A 20,570-nucleotide genomic window follows, 5' to 3' on the forward strand; every position below is an offset into this window, starting at 1 on the left:
GAACAGTGTTGCTAAAAAGGAAGCCACTGTCCTGACCCTGTCGGACTGAACCTTTTCAGGTTCACCGGGAAACAAGAGTTATGCCAGAGTAAGTTAATTGACAGGGTGGAATCGACAGACGTCCAACTGCACTGAAAAGGATTCGGTCCAGACACTGTCCCTAGCAAAGAAAACCCTGGACGAGATGGCCATAGCCACCCGGACAGGGACCGACTTGCCTCCGGAGAGAGCATCATCGTTTGAACAGTTATCCGACAGAAAAAACTCATTCCATCTGGAGATGAGCCAATTATGGAAAGGCCTGGAATGGAACTGAGCCCATTCCACCATGCATCCCAGAGTGTAAAGACATCTGTCGACTGCGCAGACAACCATGTACTCCTAATGGAAGAGAGGAGATTCCGTCTTACGCCAGAAGAATTCTCAGATTCTGAGAATCCAGCAGGGATCCTAGATGAAGAATACCCAGAGAGGGATGCAGGGAGGACTTTTTCCCCGTTGATTAAACGTCTGCACCCTGAAGAAGCCACAGTCATCCTGACCTGGCCGTAAAGTACCCCGGTGATCCCGCTAAGAGCAGGAGGCCGTCCAGGTACAGGAGCATTGGGATATACTGAACAGAAGAACTGTCAGAAAATCCAAAACGCTGGTAAACCCCTGTGGGGCTGAGGACAGTCCCAACAGGCAGAGCCCGAAAAATTGTAAGTGTTGCTGTGATACAGCAAACCTCAGCCCATGCTGAGGAAAGGTCTCTGTAAGTACCCGTAGGCACGCGTCCTGTATATCCAGTGATACCCTAAAGTCCCCAGGTTCCAAACATCGTATGATGGAGCATAGGGATTTCCTCCTGAGCCCAGGTAGCTTTAGGAACTGGTTCAGGGAATTGAGACAGAGAACAGGCCAAAGAGGACCATTCAGCCACCGCACCAGAAAGAAAACAGAACAACCAGTCCCTCACTGAGATAGTGGGGATGGCCCAATTAGCTCCGCTTACCGCAACAACTGCATAGCTTTCTGGATCTGTAAGGCCCTTGTAAAGAGGGCGTACCCTCCTACCCACGTAGCCGCGGCAACTTGACACTAATACCGGGCGAACTGAGAAAATCGGTATCTCCCAGTTGTAGGCCTGTCCCGTCAGACTGAAGAGATATCCGTAGGTTCAGAAGCAGGATCGGCTGGCAGTCCAGGCCTGCTCGGTACTGGATATGTCGGCCCTTGTAGATGCCGACAGTCTACGAAGAAACAGACCTTTAGGCTGACCCAGAGGACAAAAAAGACTTAACAGACTTAGTCTGAGGCCTTGTAGTGTGCATAGCTGAAAGCGGTAAACTTGTCGTTAGTAATACTGCCAATGTTACTACAATCTTGTCAAGGTCAGGACCAAACAATATCAACCCTAAAGATGGTATCTGCACCTCTGCATTCTCAGAGCGCAGCCATAGGGTATTACGGAGGATACAGTCGCAGCCGGAACTCTGAAAGTTAGGAGACTGGTATCCAATATAGGCATGTCCACCTATGACAACTGCATATATTACATGAGCGACCAAATATATTTGAACCCCCGACGTGTTGGAGGGGAAAAAACGTTACAAATGCATCAACCCAATATGCAATAGTATTAACCAACCATGCTATAGCCATGGTAGGATGGGTAACAACTCCTGAAAGCAAGTATACTGATTTCAGGCAGAGTTACCACCTACGGATCCGAAGAATCCGACCACGCAGGAATGGGAGGCGTAGTAACGTCTGTAATCAGACGAGTAACACGCCCATCCCCCCCAGGAGGGGCTCGTGATGACCCTCAGGGAATTTGGGACAGGAGGCCAAACACTGTTGTAACACCTCCTATCTGGCAACAGCCAGAGTCCCGCTATGCGATCCACCCGCTAGTCAGCAACAGGTAACCCGAAGGCACGCAATACTGAGGGTGTATGATACAGGTGCAGGTCAACATTCACTCTAACCAGAATGGACCTGCTACCAGCCCTAAAGCAGGGATAATAATACCTGAAATAGGCTTCCCACCGTGTAAGAGGGAAAGAGCCCCGAACAGTACCCAGTTCACGGCAGAGCCAACTGGGAAGTAACCACAGGGCATCAACCACGCCAATTAGCGTTTCGTAGAAAACGACATCCACCCAGGGTGGCTGTTGTGGTAATCCCTGCAAGGGGAATGACAGACTATTGTGGCACCAGGGGGAATTCATATACTGCGAAAAACCCCTGCAGGGAGCGGTAGTCTGTGTCACAGGGGAAGAGTGCAAGAAGCTGCGAGATACCCTGAGATGAAAAGGGCAGTATGGTGAAGTAACCCCAAGTGAGGTACAACAATGGGGCCCGCCCGGCGATCCGCAATTGAGAGGATCCCGAGAAAACAAACCGCCCAAGGGGGTCGTGAAAGAGGCCGGCACCAGATGACGCCACATACAGAACCCTTTATGAGTCAAATCCTCCGCACTAACACCTGCAGCACATGACTTGCAGGATAGTAAAAATGGGTGCAGTATAACGCTTTATCTCCTGGTCAGACATATCTGACCAATCTTGGCGGAAATATTAAGCAGCACTATACTGGTCCTGACTGATGCCAAAAATTAGCTGCAGGGACCCATTTTCAGCGTATGCAACACACAGTTCCATCTAAAATATGGCAACGTGCAGCACGCAACAGTATGTGACAAACCACACAAATATTAACAAGTATATAAATGTGAGGTCTCAGAACCACCCTAAGTACAGCTGTATTAGGGCAGATAAAGAAAAGGGATAGATATACACTGACAGGTGAGAGAATAAAGTACAGTCAGCACTAGCATAAGTCACATACAATGCAGATATATACATATATACATAAACATGTCATATAATATACTGCACTATTACACTGCATTCAACTGCCCAGATTCAGTGTCTGGGAAGGCTACAGCGCTGTGTACACTGACCTGATGGTGAGGTACGCAGGGGGACTGGACTCACTGCCATCCTGAGAGATTTCTGCTGCACCACAGAGATAAAATGGCCGCTGGAGACCTCAGAAGAAGCGTGGCCCGCGGAGGAAGCAGCTCAGCGACGCCAGACTATGGATACTGAAAGGCGCGCTGAGCTGAGGGGAGGAGCCGCTGTAACAGGGAAGGCTGCCTCCCCTGGCCGGCTATTAACCCCCGGGACGCCGGCTCCCTGCACCGATCGTTAAGTCCCTGGTGGTCTAGTGGACACACGGGGTATGGGGGGCCCGCCGCCACTGCCGGCGCCTCCGGTCTGTCCCCTGAGACCGGAGGCACAGGACTGCATTTGAAATGCGCGGATCACCGCAAGCGGTGATCCTCGACCTTACCTGCTCCCCGTGGATCCGGCAGCAGTCCTGGGCGCCCGCAGAGTCCGGCTAGTACAGACTCTGGGGTCCCGCTGAGATCCCCAGATCTGTACTGGCGTCTCAGCGCCAGCGGGGTGACGGAGCGGCAGCTTAGACGTCCTATGGACAGTCCGACGCTGCCGCTCTGAAGAGTCCAAAGTCCATGAAAAAACTTTGTCCCTATAAAAATAAAATAAGCTTAGGGGCTGCTAATCAGCTCCCCCTGCGCTAACGGTGACCCGACTCCGGCCGGGCACCAACTTAAACTGAGGTGCCTCTGGCTTGGGGGTGGGGTTATAGGGAGAGTGGACCCAGTGCATCCTGGGAGCTAAAAGCTTTAACTGCGTGGTGCCCGGATTTGGTTCCCAACCTATACCCCAAGGTCAACCCTGTGGACCCCCTATGGACCCTGAAGTAGAAATATATATATTACACACATACATACGTATGTAACTAGGAAGGACCATACCTCCCCCATATCGGGCGTATCGATTGATAGGAACAATACTATAGATATTTGTCAAAGGCTACAAAGCAATAGCCCATGGCCTAAGATGTGGGGCAGAATACCCACAATTAGAACAGCAGAAGCTGTACCTGGACACCAGGTGCCCCTGGAGCACACATGTAAATACATATCTTTATATACATGTACAGAAAAATAAGAGCCACAGGACACACATGTATAGGTATATATAACAAGAGATATGGTAAGAACTTACCTTTGTTATCTCTGTTTCTACGAAGTCCATAGGGTCCACAGGGTGACCTTGGGGTATAGCTGGATCCTGGATCCTCGGGCACCACGGAGTTAAAGCTTTTAGCTGCTCCCAGGATGCACTTGGGTCCAACCTCCCCTATACCCCGCCCCCGAGCCACAGGCACCTCAGTTGGTAAGCAGCCCAGGCCGGAGGAGGAGACGAAACAGAGAGAAGGAAGACTGGAACACACAAGAACCATACTCACAGAAATGGGAGACGGAAAACCGGTGACCAGTCACAGAGCCCATATGAAGCCAGGTGAGTCAGGGCGGGTGCCCTGTGGACCCTATGGACTTCGTAGAAACAGAGATAACAAAGGTAAGTTCTTACCATATCTCTTGTTTTCTACTTCAGGGTCCATAGGGGTCCACAGGGTGACCTTGGGGATGTCCCAAAGCAGTCCAACTAAGGGCGGGGACGCTCCTGTGCTGATAGGAGAACCCGGCGCCCAAAGGATGCATCCTGAGAGGCAAAGGTGTCAAACGCATAGAACCTCAAAAAGGTCTGAATGGAAGACCAGGTGGCCGCCTTACAGAGCTGAACAGCAGAGGCGCCACGGCTAGCAGCCCAAGAAGGGCCCACGGACCGAGTGGAATGAGCCTTAACAGAGGCTGGAACAGGTAAACCCTCCTGCATATAAGCCTCAATAATAACAGAACGAAGCCAACGGGCTAGAGTCTGTTTGTTGGCAGGCCAACCCCTCTTGTGAAAACCAAAGAGGATAAACAAAGAATCCGACTTCCTCACAGAACTAGTCCGGTCCACATAAACCTGGAGTGCCCTTACAACGTCTAAGGAAGTCTCCCCAGCCGAAAGATCAGGTGACTGAAAGGCTGGTACAACAATTTCCTGATTAATGTGGAACCTGGAAACCACCTTAGGCAGGAAATCAGGACGAGTGCGAAGCACCGCTCTGTCCTGATGAAAAATCAGAAAAGGGGGACGACAAGAAAGCGCCCCCAAATCTGAAACCCTCCTGGCAGAAGCAATTGCCAAGAGGAAAACAGTTTTAAAAGTTAGCCACTTGAGCTCCACTGACTCCAAGGGCTCAAAAGGAGGACCCTGTAAGGCCCTAAGAACCACCGCCAAATCCCACGGGGCCACAGGTGGCACAAAGGGAGGCTGGATTCTCAAAACACCCTGGAAAAAGGTGTGTACGTCCGGCATAGCAGCGATCCTGCGCTGGAACCACACCGACAGACCAGACACGTGTACCTTCAGTGAAGAAAGACGTAATCCTAAGTCCAAACCGGACTGAAGGAAAGCCAGAATACGCGAAACTCGGAACACCTGGGGATCATAGTTTCTGGCCTCGCACCACTGAAAGTAAGTGTGCCACACTCTGTGATAGATCCTCGCGGAAGCAGGCTTGCGCGCCCTCAGCATGGTGGTAATAACGGAGCTAGAAAAGCCCCGAGACCTCAGGACGGCTGTCTCAAGAGCCACGCCGTCAAAGATAGTCGACCCAGATCTGGGTGAAGACAGGGCCCCTGAGACAACAGGTCCCGCCGTTGAGGTAGGAGGTACGGAGCGTCGATGGACAGGCTCCGCAGATCGGAGTACCACGGCCTTCTGGGCCACGCTGGGGCCACCAGGATCAGTGTGCCTCCGTCCTGTTTGAACTTGCGCAGGACCCGAGGCAGCAGAGATATCGGAGGGAACAAGTAAGCCAGTTGAAACAGCCATTTCACCGACAGCGCGTCTATCAGACTTGCGCCTGCGTCCCTTGTCCTTGACCCGTACACAGGCAGCTTGTGATTGTAACGGGACGCCATCAGGTCCAGCTCTGGCAGCCCCCACTTGTCCACGAGTAGTTGGAATACCTCTGGATGAAGCGACCATTCCCCGGGATGCACATCGTAACGGCTGAGGAAGTCTGCCTCCCAATTGAGGACTCCTGGGATGAAAACTGCCGAGAGAGCTGGAAGATAGCGCTCCGCCCAAGCCAGGACGCGGGACACCTCCGACATCGCAGCTCGACTGCGAGTCCCTCCCTGGTGATTGATGTACGCCACCGTGGTGGCGTTGTCTGACTGCACCTGAACGGCCCTTCCGTGAAGAGCGGTGCCGGACGACTGCAGGGCTCTGTATACTGCCCGCAGTTCCAGGAAGTTGATGGGAAGAATCGCTTCCTCCGCCGACCAACGACCCTGAAGTGACAAGGAGCCTGTCACCGCCCCCCAACCCCGGAGACTGGCATCTGTCGTGAGCAGAACCCATTCCGGGATCCAAAAGGGGCGCCCCTCCAGGAGATGCGCTGTCTGCAGCCACCAGGCTAGGGACAGACGCACCTCCGAGGACAACACCAGCATCTGAGAGCGGATCCTGTGTGGCAATCAGTTCCATTCTGAAAGAATCAGCCCCTGCAGGGGCCTGGAATGGAACTGGGCAAACTCCACCATGTCGAATGCCGACACCATGGACCCCAAAACTCTCATCGCTGAGTGCACCGACACTCTGCCACTGCTCAGACAACTGTGAATCCGCAGCTGTAAGGAGGAGACCTTCTCTGGAGTCAGAAAAGTCCGTTGCTGACGAGAGTCCAGCAGGGCCCCCAAATGAACCATCCGTTGTGATGGGATGAGGGAGGATTTCTTCCAGTTGATCAACCAGCCGTGCGCCTGTAGACAAGCGACCGTCAGGTGGAGATGCTGGATCAGTACCTACGGGGAGCTTGCCAGCAAGAGGAGGTCGTCTAGATACGGTAGCAACCGTATCCCCTGGCTCCGAAGGTGAGCCGCCATGACCGCCATCACCTTGGTAAATACCCTTGGTGCCGTGGAGAGACCAAAGGGTAGAGCCCTGAATTGGTAGTGGTTGTGGAGAATAGCAAACCGCAGAAACCGTTGGTGCGATGTTGCTATAGGCACATGGAGGTAGGCGTCCTGGATATCCAGGGAGACCATATAATCCCCCGGTTCCATCGCCAGTATGATGGAACGCAAAGTTTCCATCCTGAATTTGGGAACCCTGAGAAACCTGTTCAGGGACTTCAAATTGAGGATGGGGCGATGAGAGCCATTGGGTTTCTGCACCAGAAACAGCGTAGAGTAATACCCCATCCCACGTTGAGACTGTGGTACGGGTATAATGACCCCCGCCGTCAGCAAGGCCTCTATGGCTTCCTGAACCTGCAAGGCCTTGGTTTTGTCCTGAGAAGGACTTGTGCAAAAAAACTGGCAAGGCGGCCTGTGCCGAAAAGACAGGGCGTACCCCTGGGAGACCACTTCTCGCACCCAGGCATCCGTGGTGGTATTGTGCCAGCACTGGGCGAATTGAAGAAGTCGGCCTCCCACTCTGGGGTCCCCCAGAGGGAGGCCCGTCCCATCACGCAGAAGGCTTATCTTCTGGCTTGGAAGAAGGGCGCCTAGCACTCCAGGCTTGCTTCTTTGGCTTTGAGGCGGTCTTGGGTGCGGACTGCCTCGGGAAGGACTGACCCTTTGCCTTGCCCTGAACCCGAAAGGAACGAAACGCCGAGCTCCGGACCTTAGCAGGTGTAGTAGCTGAAGGGAGGAAGGCTGACTTGGATTTTGCCAGGGTATCTACTATTTTGTCCAGGTCCGGACCAAATAGTAATTCCCCATTAAAAGGTAAGGCCTCCAAGCCTTTCTTTGAATCCGCGTCTGCTCTCCAAGACCGCAACCACAAGGATCTACGAGCAGACACTGCTGCCGCCGAAACCCTAGAGGTCAACAGGCTAGCATCCAAAGATGCTTCTCCAATTTAGGAGGCGGCATCTCTCATCTGTCCTAACAACGCCCCCTGGACGTCCGGAGATTCATCCGTAAACGTGTCCTCCAAGGCGTTGGCCCACCCCTCAATGGCCTTGGCCACCCAGGAGATGGCCATGGACGGCCGGGCTACAGCCCCTGAGAGAGAATAAATAGACTTTAGACAAGTCTCCACCTTCCTGTCCGTAGGATCCTTCAGCGAGGATATAGACGGCAATGGCAAAGTAGCACTCCTGATGAGGCGTGTTACATGGGAATCGACTGCAGGCGGAGTTTCCCATTTCTTACAATGCGCTTCCGGGAATGGATAATTGGACGCCAAGCGTTTCTGTGGCAGGAAACGCTTACTGGGCGTCTGCCAGGCCACCGCCATGTGATCAGTCAACTGATCAGACAAGGGGAACGCTGTAGAAGTAACCTTAGCTTTTTTAAAACTAGGATACCTTGACTTGGGAGCGGGTGCCTCATCCTCAATCAGAAGAATAGCCCGCACCGTCTTAACCAGAGCCCGCACATTGATGGAAGACTTAGTGTCTACCTCCTGGACTGAGGCATCTGAGGCTGAGTCATCCTGTACCTCACCATCATCCGAGAACCCCTAAGAATCCGAAAGATGCGCAGCCTGTGCCATGACTGAGCGTTTAGACGCCCTGGAGGGCACGTCACTGCGCAACATCGACTGAAAAGTCGAAGATGCTGCCGCCAAATCTTGGACAGTGTGGGAAAGCGCATCCACCCAGGGTGGAGGAGCTGTCACAGGAGCCTGAAACGGCACCACAGCCGGCTGTGCCACAGGGGTGGACTGAATATACATTGGCAATCCCGCATAGGGACCAACAGGCTGAGACCCCGGGGGAGTCTGCAATAATTGTGGGACACCCAGGGAATGGGGGATGGCAGGCTGGGGCAACGCCCTAGTAGGGGCGGCAGTCGGGACCGACAGACGGTCCGCGATGGACACCAGCACCTGGGAAAACATCGCCCATGGTGGCTCCTGCGAAATGGGAGGTTTAGACGTACCAGGGACCGCCTGGCACCGTCCGCACAGGCCGTCCTGTGACACATCCTCCCTATCCACTCCTGCAGAACAGCGCCTGCAGGAGAACAATGCTGGAGCCCCGGAGTGCTCAATCTCCTCCTCAGACATGACTTAGGAAGAAAACGTGCGCACTCACCAGTGTGCTGAACAACAGCCCACAATATGGCACCGTGTAGCACACAACTGTATGTGACGGACCTCACAAATACGTGATCTATATAGGTGAGGTCAGTAGAAACACCCTTCCCCCGCACACCTGTAGGGCTTGTAGGAGAAGGAAAGGGATAGGTACAGGCTGACAGTAAGTAGAAAAAAGACACAGACAGGCAGCACTAGCAAAAGTCACATACCATGCAGGAAGATATACTCACTGCACCTTTCCACTACAATCAACCTCCCAGATTCAGTGTCTGGGAGGGCTATAGCGCTGTGTACACTGTCCTTGTCGGGGGAGAGGTACACAGGGGGACCGGTCCGCGTGCTCCCTGAGAGTATCCACGCTGCCAGTAAGAAAATGGCCGCTGGAGACCTCAGAGGAGGAGTGGCCCGAGTAGCTGCAGCTCAGCGACGCCAGACTCCGAGCTGAAAGGCGCGCTGAGCTGAGGGGAGGAGCCGCTGACAGGGAAGGCTTCCTCCCCTGGCTAGCATATTTAACCCCCAAGGTTGCGGCATCCCGCTTGCCGCTTAATTACCCTGGTGGTCTAGTGGTCTGGCGGGGTATGCCTCCGATGGAGGGGGGGCCCGCCGCCACCGCTAGCGCCCCCGGTCTGTCCCCTAGACCGGGGGCATGGGACTGCATATGAAAGGCATTACCCGCGCACCGCCGCTAATCAGCGGTGCGCGGCTTACCTGATCTCCCCGGCGTCTTCCGGCAGCAGTCCCGGGGGAAGCCAGAGTCCGGCTAGTACAGACTCTGGCTTCCCCCGCCGCGATCCCCAGTTCAGTGCTGGCGTCGCGGCGCCAGCAGGGAGAAGGAGCGGCAGCGTGGGCGTCTGTACAGACAGCCCATCGCTGCCGCTCTGGAGAAAAAGACTGTAGTCAAAAAATAAATACATTTAACTAAGTTAAAAAAGCTTTAGGGGGCTGCTCCTGCAGATCCCCCCCGCAGGGTGACCCGACTCCGGCCGGGCACCATCTTAAACTGAGGTGCCTGTGGCTCGGGGGCGGGGTATAGGGGAGGTTGGACCCAAGTGCATCCTGGGAGCAGCTAAAAGCTTTAACTCCGTGGTGCCCGAGGATCCAGAATCCAGCTATACCCCAAGGTCACCCTGTGGACCCCTATGGACCCTGAAGTAGAAAAACACATATTTTACACTAATATACTTCCTTATGACACCTGGTATTCCCCAGCGGTCTACCATCATGACGCTGCTTAACTTTTGAGATCGAGCGTGTTCAGGGCAGCGTGGCCGTAGGTCCTCATTAGTAAAAATAAGTGTCCTATTATACCAAGGCTATATAAATCACAGGTTCCAATTTTAGCATATGTGCTGCTGGAGTGAGCACATAGGAAACAACTACATAGATGCACTTATGCATAACTCCCAAGTTTAGCGGATGTGCCCGTGGTGAAAACTGGGATGTTTAAAACCCAGCCTCAATTACCCTGCGTTGAGGGTATGTCATAACCATAAGCTCTGGCAGCAGCACCAGAGCAGAGGCTGATACTATGCCACACACACATACATACATTTTAGGCAGGGTAGCTAGCGACCCAATTATAAGGAGACCTGCACAATGGAGGCTTCTTCGCTCACAGGCTACGTAATCAGGCATAGCTGCTTAGTGTCGGCAATTTGATAAAAGGCTTGACCGACTATTGTTATTGAACTAAGGGGAAGCCTCCCGACCCCTATATGTACGGCGCTGAGAGATGGTGAGCAGAGTCCAAGCAGCGCAGCGCTGTTGTAGTAACAGAGGGACGCGCAGTCTCCTCCTGTGTAATTAGAGAGCTGCTTATATACTACACATTTGCACTAATCTGAGGGCACGTTTAACAAGATCTGCTAACTAAAAACAGCCCTAAAGCCCTCTGTACCAGCCCTACCGGTACATCTGGGAGTGCCATAAACACACACAAGCTCAGGATACAAACTCCACACAAGGCCTTGGTGGGAATCAAACCCATGACCTCAGTGCTGTAAGGCAGTGTTGCTAACCATTGCACCAACCGTTCTGCCCATTGCTTTGCCTCTGAGCTATTTCTTTTGCCTGAGCTGGTTTGCAGAGACCGCACCACTATAACTTCCGAGCTGCCTGTTAGCAGCGCACCTAAGAAGTTACAGCCGTTGCGCTGTAAATATTAAGCGGTACAATGAACTGAACCTCACTGTTATAGAACTGGTGCGCCCTTTGAAGCCGGGGCTTCTCTTATGCAAGCCCCAGCGCAGTAGACATACATCAGCGCATGGCCGGGTAACCCTCTGCCAGTCGTAAAAGCCAGCGCCAATGCTTCTATCTTACAAGCACCATTGTGGCAGACTGATGGACGAGTTTCTCGCGGCTGATACAAACAGGGAGCACTGTCACTTGCCCAGCCAGGGTGCTGGGTAGAGGGGGGAGCGGGGACCCAGACACAAGCAGATTTCAGCTGTGGCGGGTACTGCTGGGTCTATGGACTCTAATTGGCGGGCTCGCACTGTTGTGTTAGCGCTGCGCTATACTAGTCCCTTGTGTTAAAATAAAGGAGGGAGAGCAGAGACTACATGTGTGACAGCCGTAGCAGTCACACTGCCCAGCTATTTGACCCACCACCCTTGCTAGGCAGGGGCGATTGTCATACTTACCACTGCTGCGGCCGGGATGCTGGGTGGGTGGGGGAGCTGGGAACCCGGACACTAGCCGGTTTCAGCTGTGGTGGGCCTCGCTGAGTCCAATGAGTAATGTAAAGTAAAAGCCCCCCCCCCCCCTCTTCAGGGTTGCCGGGCACAGGCTGCAGTGGCGGCTCTCACGTAGCAGGCAGAATGCCACAGCTTGATTAATGAAAATTATATGAAAGGTTGGAGACAGCCTGATGTGCTACCGGCTCTCTCGGGCACATTTCTTAAACTGGGGCTGATGGGGCATAGAGGGGGAGGAGCCAGTCACTCGTCTAAATTATTTAAAGTGCCAGGCTCTACTCTATCACCGTCTATGCTCGTGTCCCCCCTAGTGGATGAAGGAGAAACACAAGCAAAATAAGTACCAACGCCTACTACCAGCCCATCATCCATAGTCATCGCAATTCTCAAACCCCTTATATCTCAGTAACTAATAAAAAGGTATGCAGTCAAAATGTCGATATTACGAATTTGCCAACATGGCCGTTTTAGTCCTTCACAATGACGACATTGTGAACGTTGACAGCTCATGTAAAAGGTTATGGATAGGCTATTAGGGTTCAAAAGTACAAAAAATGTCGACCTTCAGGCCACGTCAACAGTCTCTACCACACTCACTGACTAAACTGGCTTGGGCAGAGCCAACTCTTGTTTCAATTAATCTAGCATCCTTCATTAGAACTGCTGTGTATGAGGAGACAGCTTAATAAAATGTTGGGAGAACAAGCAAAAACACCAAATAAAAAAAAAAAAACACAAAAAACATGAATTTCCAGCCCAATACAAACAAGCAAGCATCCGTATTTTTAAATGACAATAGATCCCGCTATTCCAATGTCTTCAGAAAGTCATAATCAACACAGTATTTCTGTGTGGTGCATGAACTAGTCATCCATAGACAGCAGTAAATGTAATGATACAAGAATCACAGCCAGACCCTCACCTGGATGACTAGTGGCTTCAGCTGGCAGGATTCTGGTCCCTCCAGTATACATCCAAAAGCCATGACAGCAGCGTCCCTGTAGCGCCAGTCTGGGTTTTTAATGTGTTCTTTGATGAATGGCAGCACATGGGGAACAATGTCATCTTCACAGCAGGTAGCTAGTAGCATAAGGCAAACTCCAGCAGCCTTGCATGGGTTCCAGTCGTCATCGTCGTCATTCTCATCCTGGAAGCAGAAATAAAGAGTAGGCAGCATCCAGAACTGGTCTGTGCTCACTTTCCCACATGTAGCAGTCTGTACAGTGGTGCTAGAGCGAAAGCCTACAGAGGAATCAGTTTTATAGCTTCATGACATGCAGCATGTTTGCTATGATAAAACATGTATAAAAACTAAAATTGTAAATACATAAGCAGAAATTTAGTTTCTAGTTACTTGCTTCTCATTGAACACCAAAAATTACATTTATTCACCTGTTTCGTCAGGGTCTGTGTCAGTATGGGGACAAGGTACTGCAAAGCGCCCTTGGCATAGAACTTGCTGGTGTGTTCTGGAGGTCTCCCCTGCTCAGCAGCCTGAAAAGGGTGAGTGCAAAATGTTTTAGAGAACAGAAGCTATCCGAACAATCTTAATTGGTTAAATTCTAAAGCCGCACATCCACTAGCAGATGAGGTGACGACAGTACAATTACGACATCGTAATCGTACAGTCGTTCCATCCCCTGCAGTGCTATAATCGTTCAATGCAGGCATCCTCCATCATCCCTGAACATGGCCAATCTGTTATTGGCAGATTGACCGGCATGTTCAGTTGATGTCAGAAACTACCAGCGTGAGCGTGCATCACTGGTAGTTTCTGACATTGTAGTGCACAATTAATGAGCGACTGCACGATTTAGATGTCGTAATTGTGCAATCACTCATTAATATCTGCTAGTGGATATGTGCCATTAGTTTTCTCCTAAGAGTTTGTCTTGTTCACTAAAACACAAATGAGAGGCTGATTTGGGAGGATCAGTGGTTGCAAATGATTACCAGCATTTAAGACATCACTGCATGCATTAGTTACCAAATATATAGTATATTCTATGTAGAACATGTGTCACTAAGACTGACTCCCAATATCATTGGTGTGGGGTATCTGAAGCTGCGTTCTTGCGTTCACTCTGGAAATGTCAGGAAGTGCAGCACTTCTGGACTCAAGTTTGGGGTTGAATCTGTACCTTCTTTACCTCCAGTACCTTTGGTTTCTGCTGGAAGAATCTTAATATATTGGTTTATAAGTATGACCGTAGCCGGAAACTGGTTTGTGGTTGATCCTGATTTTTATAAATGGGTGGCATTATTTAATGATACTATGGACCACAAAAGATACCTGTAACACCAGTAGGAAGGTCTTGTCTAGATGTCATAAACTATGGTCCTCTTGGTACACATCTTTGTATTGTCCAAAGGGTGGAAATGGCCCGATGAGCAGTGAATGGTAGCACATAGGGGACTGCCCACACACTTGAATTGTGTTATATTGTATACTGTAACCTACTCTGCATCACTTTGTAGCTGTTGTATGGAACAGCTCAGTGCCTTGCATGACGTTCTCCTTTGTTCTCAGATCAATATACTGTGTGGTATGTGCCTGTTTGACACTTGAATATTACGGTCAGATCTAATTTCTCTCTAGTTTTCTAACAAATGTTTTCTTTTATTTATTTTTCATCTGTATAATCAAATAAAATAAGCCTAATTTAAAAAAAATAAATAAAGTAGCAGCTGTGGTGGATAATCAGGCATTTATGATCAAGTGATTTGAACCTCTTAAAGCAGAATCATCACTTCTGACCATTCCTTTGTTTTGTACATACAAACGATCCCACCACTAATACCAATCTATAATCCGTTTTTCCCCCACCATGCTATCTTGTAAAATCAGCTACATAAAGCCATAGGTTTCAATGGTATATGCCAACTGGTTTCAGTATAAACTAATCATAAGCTACTCAACTGAAAAAGCTGGCAGACAGATTGAGGATAAAGGAATTTATAGAAGCATAACATAATATTGCTTCTGAAGTCAATAATGTATTACAGACAAACAGGATGAGGAGTTCTCCAAAAGTAGACCAGTTGCATAGAAACCTTATTAAATCCAATGTGCTAGATTAAAGATTTATGCCAAACACCTTGTTAATGTTTATCTAATACATCACATTCTACTCGTACATATACTGTTTATATTGGCCAAAACCTCTCTGCTCACAAATGTCTTCAGAAAGTCATAATCAGAATGATCTGAGTGGTGCATGAACTTGTCATCCTCAGACATAGCAGGAAAGGCTATAACCCAACATACACAAATGTATTCCACACTGGGGGCACTACCACTACTAGGGGCACCACTGCTGTGGCCAGTACGTGTAAGGGGAACTACTGCTGTGGGCATTGTACAAGTAGATTGTGCTACTGTGTGGCGTATAGCTTAGCGGCCCTGGGGCTTCGCTGGATTTTTTAATGGCCCACACAGTCTTAAAGGTTGAAGACCCCTGCTTTAGCTGGACAGTCAAGCATGCTGCAAGAGCTATCTCCAAATAGTTGTCCTGTTACCTCAGATGCTTCAATTGCGAGGTCCATCTCCTCATCACAAACATTTGACCAGAACTCAATTCCTTGCAGAGCGACCTCATCTATTTCATTCTTCATTGCCTCCACAGTAATCTGCAAAACAGAAGCTAGGTCACAAAATGTATTACATTAATATGCCAGCTACTCTGCCATTAAGTGCCAAATACTTACAGCAAACAGTGCAGGACCCATATAGGTTTCCATATACTGATAGTACAAGGACATGATCTTCACCAAGTTCTGTAGGGCAGCCACTCGTACCTACAGAGGAAGCAGCACAATGTTACTGAGGAAGATCTAGTGAGACTGCCGCCTGCTGCAGGAACACTTCAGATAACTCACCCTAGTATCAGGACACTGCGTTGCTTCACAGACTACTTGCATAATGTAGTGCCTTTCAGACTAGTGGGAGAATAGAAAGGAGGTTAATGCCATCACGGATAGGTTTAAAATAAATATATCCTCAAAAGATAATACACCATATGCAGTATGTCCAGAACAAAAAGCCAGATATGCCACTATACCTAGACTACAAGTTAAATAGAAGATCTATAAATTCAAATATGAAGAGCTTATTAGAACTGAAGGCAAATTACTACATTGGAAGAAGGCTTGTATTCCTATGTACAGAACTGTTAAAGCTTTATTTTTTAAATAAGCAGAAAGTTATGCACCAAGCCTCACCTGCATTTTATTATAAATCTAAAAACCATGCACAAGCATTACACACAGTTTATAAATCTCTCTCCAATTATACAAATGCATCCATTTAAGAACGTCCTTTAGAATCATGACCTTTACTGTAGTTTTCACTCAATGTTTAAAGGGGGCAGGTCAATTCAGCGGGAGTTGAATAGCGACGGGAGGGCGCTCCTGGAGCTATTCAATTCATTACGATGTTTACTCCGGCAGGAAGCAGTCAAGTCGGAGAATGCTGGTTCTCGCGTCTTAATCTGGATGTTTAGTCGCGAGAACTGGCATTCTCCGACTAATGTGTCAGCTGCGAGTCGCTAAGCTGGAAATCCGCCTCGCTGCTGGCACTTTGGTAAGATTTTTCCTTGCAGTCAGGTGGTTGCAAGGAGAAATCATTAGTTGGACTAAACAGCGCGCTTGAATTGAAGATAGTTCCCAGCGCTATTCAATTCCCGCTGTATTGAATCGTCCCCCAAGAGTCTAATTGCCCCCTAGATGAAGTAATTTATGTGTACTAAAAAACATGACACGACACGTGAGCATTTTAATCATTGAAGCAGTACAAGGGTGAATACATTGTTTTGAACAAGCACTCAAAGAAGATTCTCCAAATGAAAAATGTATATAAGCCAACCCGGTTTTAATCATTCATTAAGCTCTGCTCAAGTCAGCATTAACAACACTTAAAAATCATCTAGTGTGTATGCGGCTTTATGGACAATAACTATATCCCGTTCAGTGTATATGCAGTGAACGACCAACGATGCGCACTCCCGCAGGTCGTTAACGATGTCTTGTCGTCCGTACATGCAGGCCAATCTGACGATATCATCAAGAATTGCCTGCTCAGAGATGTGGCAAGATGACTTCACTGAAGATATTTCAGTGTGTACACCCAATATAGTTTGTCCTGCACTACACAAAGTGTAAGGGAAATCTTTCACCAATATCGTTCATACAGCACAGTCTACTCTAGTGTGTATTTGAGCCTTAACACAAGCACAGAAGTCAAACAGTCTGCGCCTTTACATTACCTCTGCTACACAAACTGTATTTGTCACTCAGAAAATATAGAAGCAACTCAGAGCAGCCTTCACCTCATAAGCTTTAGAGATGAGCAACATTTCATGCAAATTTACGTCTGTGGAAGAACAGACTAATTTGCAGCGACACTGATCTCTTGTTACACAATCTTCGTGTTCATCTTTGCCGACCCACACTGCTTTTGTAAATCCCATTCTGTTGACTTTATAGTCTATGGGGGAAATTTACTGGAATATGCCAGATATACTAAAGCATATCCACCAAAAACAGTATCATATACATTGCCATCCCGATTTTTCACCAGTAAATAGTAGCAGATTTATTAAGTGTTGGTTTATAAACTTACTGAATAGCCACACCGAAGAAAAAGAGGGATAGATGCACTAAGCTCTGGATAGTGAAACTACCAACCAACCAGCTCCTGTAATTTTCCAAACACAGCCTGTAACATAACAGAAGCTGAGTAGCTGGTCGTTTATCACTTTCTAGAGCTTAGTACATCTACCTCTAAGTATGAAGCATAAGAGCTTCAAAAGCTAAGAAAGTAAATGTGAACCCAACCCCTTATTAAATTTCACTTTTAATTTTCCTTATTAGCAGGTTTTCCATTTACAAGATTGGATACTAGTACACATTAGAAACCCTTCAGCAACTTGTAGCATCACAATGAAAGTGCTGACCCAGGAGGTGAATTCAGCCATCTGAGGCACAGGAAACAGAGCATTGCTATGTTAAAAAACCATCAGACAAGGTCTGCCCAGAAAACAATGTCTGGTTCAAGAACGTAGACTGAAAGCGGCTAGCTCAGCAATTCCACACAAGTCTGTGAGCCAGTCATACCAGCCCACAGTATACAAATTGCCAATGGATGAAAATGGAGCACTGACGTTACTAAGCCTACACATAAAACTCCCATCTCACCTCTTTATCAAAGTTCGATTTGGTGAACTCTAGAGAGTTGAGCAGAGCATTTGTGGCTGCTAGTCTGACATTGTTGCTTGGCTCCTCTTTTCTCATACCCTGGATTATAGCAGTCAGGATTTCATTGGATTTATGTTGCAGTTGTTCGGGATCCTAAGACAAGAACGAAACAGGATTTATAGCACTGGCCAGTAAAGTATGGGAGAATATACACCAATACTTTTCTCCGAGGCTCTAACTTACATACCTCACTGCATTTAATTGGACCTGTCACCTGCAAGATGGTGACAGGCTTCTGGACTGAACCAACACTCAGCATATAAATTCATTTTTTGTACATCCACAAATGACAAGGAAAGAAAGAGAACACTAAGAGGAAGAAGTGGTTGGTGACCAACATGGAAATTATACACATCTGAACACGCAGGCCACAGGGTGGAATCCAACAAATGGGAGTACTGGGGGAAAATATGCACAGACATCAAAACATAAGCACTACCACTGATAAGTGTCAGACCACTATGTAAAATTGTTACTCACAATGTCTTGACAGATGTAACCAATGGCTTCCAACGTTGATTCCTTCATGTGCTCTGTACTGTTTGGGTCGGTCACATTGGCAACAAGTTGTGGGATTAGCTGAGGCCATTGGTTGACTGGAATTTCTGCACATGCTATCCCTGCCACACATTGTGACGCTGAACTAGGCCTGTAGCTCTCTGTTCCCAATGTTCTCAGCACCTGAGGACAGAAGCACAAAGTGTCACACTTTGCATCCTGTAATGTATTAGGACATTGTTCCTAAGCAATATACAGAGCTTACCAATGACTTTATTTCCCTGCGGACATGAGTATCTATACCCAGCCACCGCTGTTGGTACTGTGCCTTCACATCTGGGTCTTTTGAGGTCAAAGAATTTTTAATCTGCAAGCCAGATGCAACTCTTGCCACCTGGCTGTTTGCAGGATTTGCAAGTACTTTCGAGAGCTCCAACAGGAATGTTGCCTAGACAGAATGAAATGGTTGTATAATTATTACATAGAGAAAAAAAAAAAATACATATATAAGACAACATCCTTTTGGTACCACCCATCGATCGCATGCTGTGGCAGCGATTTAAATACCCACCCTTTTGAGCTGTCAAGCCCGGCACACGGATACACTTACCAATCGTTAGATAGGTCTGTCGACCTAGTGTGTACCCGGCTTTAGACAGGATGGAAAATCTGACCCTGCCGCACAATTTGTCAAAAGGTCAGACTAGACAGAACGGTTCCACAACGTAGAATATTGTGAAAGTACAATGAATACATATTTACACTGCTGCCAGTTTGAAGTCTACACATTGCGTCTTTCTTACAACACAAATATAGGGGGAGACAATTATCCACGTGTTGTACCAAGTGGTCCCTGCTCACGGGTAAAGTGCGCAGAGCCATTCAACTAAAGAGCCACAAAGCAGCATAGCTAACTTAATCTCCCCCAAAGTAAAGGACTTACTACACAGTGTGATAGATACATACATCATACAGACCTAGCTGTTTTGTTAACTTGTTCTAACAGAGTCCATCCTGGGACATCCTGTCACTAGGAGGGGTGATTCAAATCAGCGCAATTTGAATAGCTCCAAGGAGGAGTTCCCGGAGCTATTTAATTGATAGTGATGTACCCTGCACTTTGTCGGGAGATGCCGGTTACCACCGGAATTCACCAGCTTTACACATCAGCTGCGATGCTGTTAGCGCATGCACTAAGCCGGAAACCAGCATTGCGGCCCTAGTTTAGTTGGATTTCTGCTCGCACCTCAGGAGGGTGTGAGCAGAAATCCTCTAGTGGGAAATTTACAGCATGGTAAATTGAATAGCTCCAGGAACTCCTTCCCGAAGCTATTCAACATTGACCTGAATTGAACCGCCCCTATATAATAAAAATAGGAAAGGGAGATCAAAGGCGATACATACAAAATCCAAAGGAAATGTCCAAATGATCAATGTAGATGGTGCCTTTGTCTCCTCTCAGAATTACTCCGTAACAGGAGAGATGAATACGCAGGGACAAAAGAAAAGAAAAAGGCACACAATGTGAAGTACTGATAAATCGATTAGTATATCCCCCTTTTTGTGTTGATCGTGGAAATGGTGTTTGTATAGTTCCCAAGAGAGAAAGTGAAAGGGACTCACCACCAATATCTTCCAAAATTATACCGTACCAATGACTCACACAAATGGTACGGCAACAGAGCACATCAAGGTTTCTTTGGAAGGAAATCGCCTTTAAATGGTCACACAAAATAAATCATATGAGGCGTACCCCAAACTCACATCTCCAGTGATTGGGATCCACACATCAAGGTTTCTTTATACTTATAGAGGATCTTATCACACACGAAGATTTCAAAAAACCAACATTTATTGCACAAAAATTAAAAATATAAGTTCAAAACGTCTTTTAAGACAAAAACTTTTGACACAGATCAAGTACCAGGATCCAAAGCATTAGGTGATATACAAGTGATACCTTATAGGAGGTAAGGTCCGGACTTAAATCCAAATAAGAAAAAAACTTCATATATCTCCAAAGCTGTTCCAAGGTCTCTGTAGCTAAGACTTTGAATATGCCCAGTAGTCACAGCACCAACGCCGTTT

The 20,570-nt window shown here is 48.3% G+C and overlaps 1 protein-coding gene across 1 annotated transcript in view; it reads right to left on the reverse strand.

The window, feature by feature from the left end:
• The window catches only part of KPNB1 (karyopherin subunit beta 1), a 51,747-nt gene that overhangs the window by 26,294 nt on the left and 4,883 nt on the right, over positions 1-20,570 (reverse strand). The window contains exons 3-10 of the mRNA XM_088474584.1: positions 18,748-18,930; positions 18,465-18,665; positions 17,925-18,077; positions 15,609-15,668; positions 15,438-15,527; positions 15,249-15,359; positions 13,122-13,223; positions 12,652-12,876 (exon numbers count right to left, since the gene is read on the reverse strand). Of these exons, the coding sequence (XP_088330710.1) occupies positions 12,652-12,876; positions 13,122-13,223; positions 15,249-15,359; positions 15,438-15,527; positions 15,609-15,668; positions 17,925-18,077; positions 18,465-18,665; positions 18,748-18,930 (1,125 nt within the window). The remainder of the gene's footprint in view (positions 1-12,651; positions 12,877-13,121; positions 13,224-15,248; positions 15,360-15,437; positions 15,528-15,608; positions 15,669-17,924; positions 18,078-18,464; positions 18,666-18,747; positions 18,931-20,570) is intronic.

This window comes from Taudactylus pleione, unplaced genomic scaffold, assembly GCF_031769625.1.
Source record: "Taudactylus pleione unplaced genomic scaffold, aTauple2 ptg000155l, whole genome shotgun sequence".
Lineage (NCBI taxonomy): Eukaryota > Metazoa > Chordata > Amphibia > Anura > Myobatrachidae > Taudactylus > Taudactylus pleione.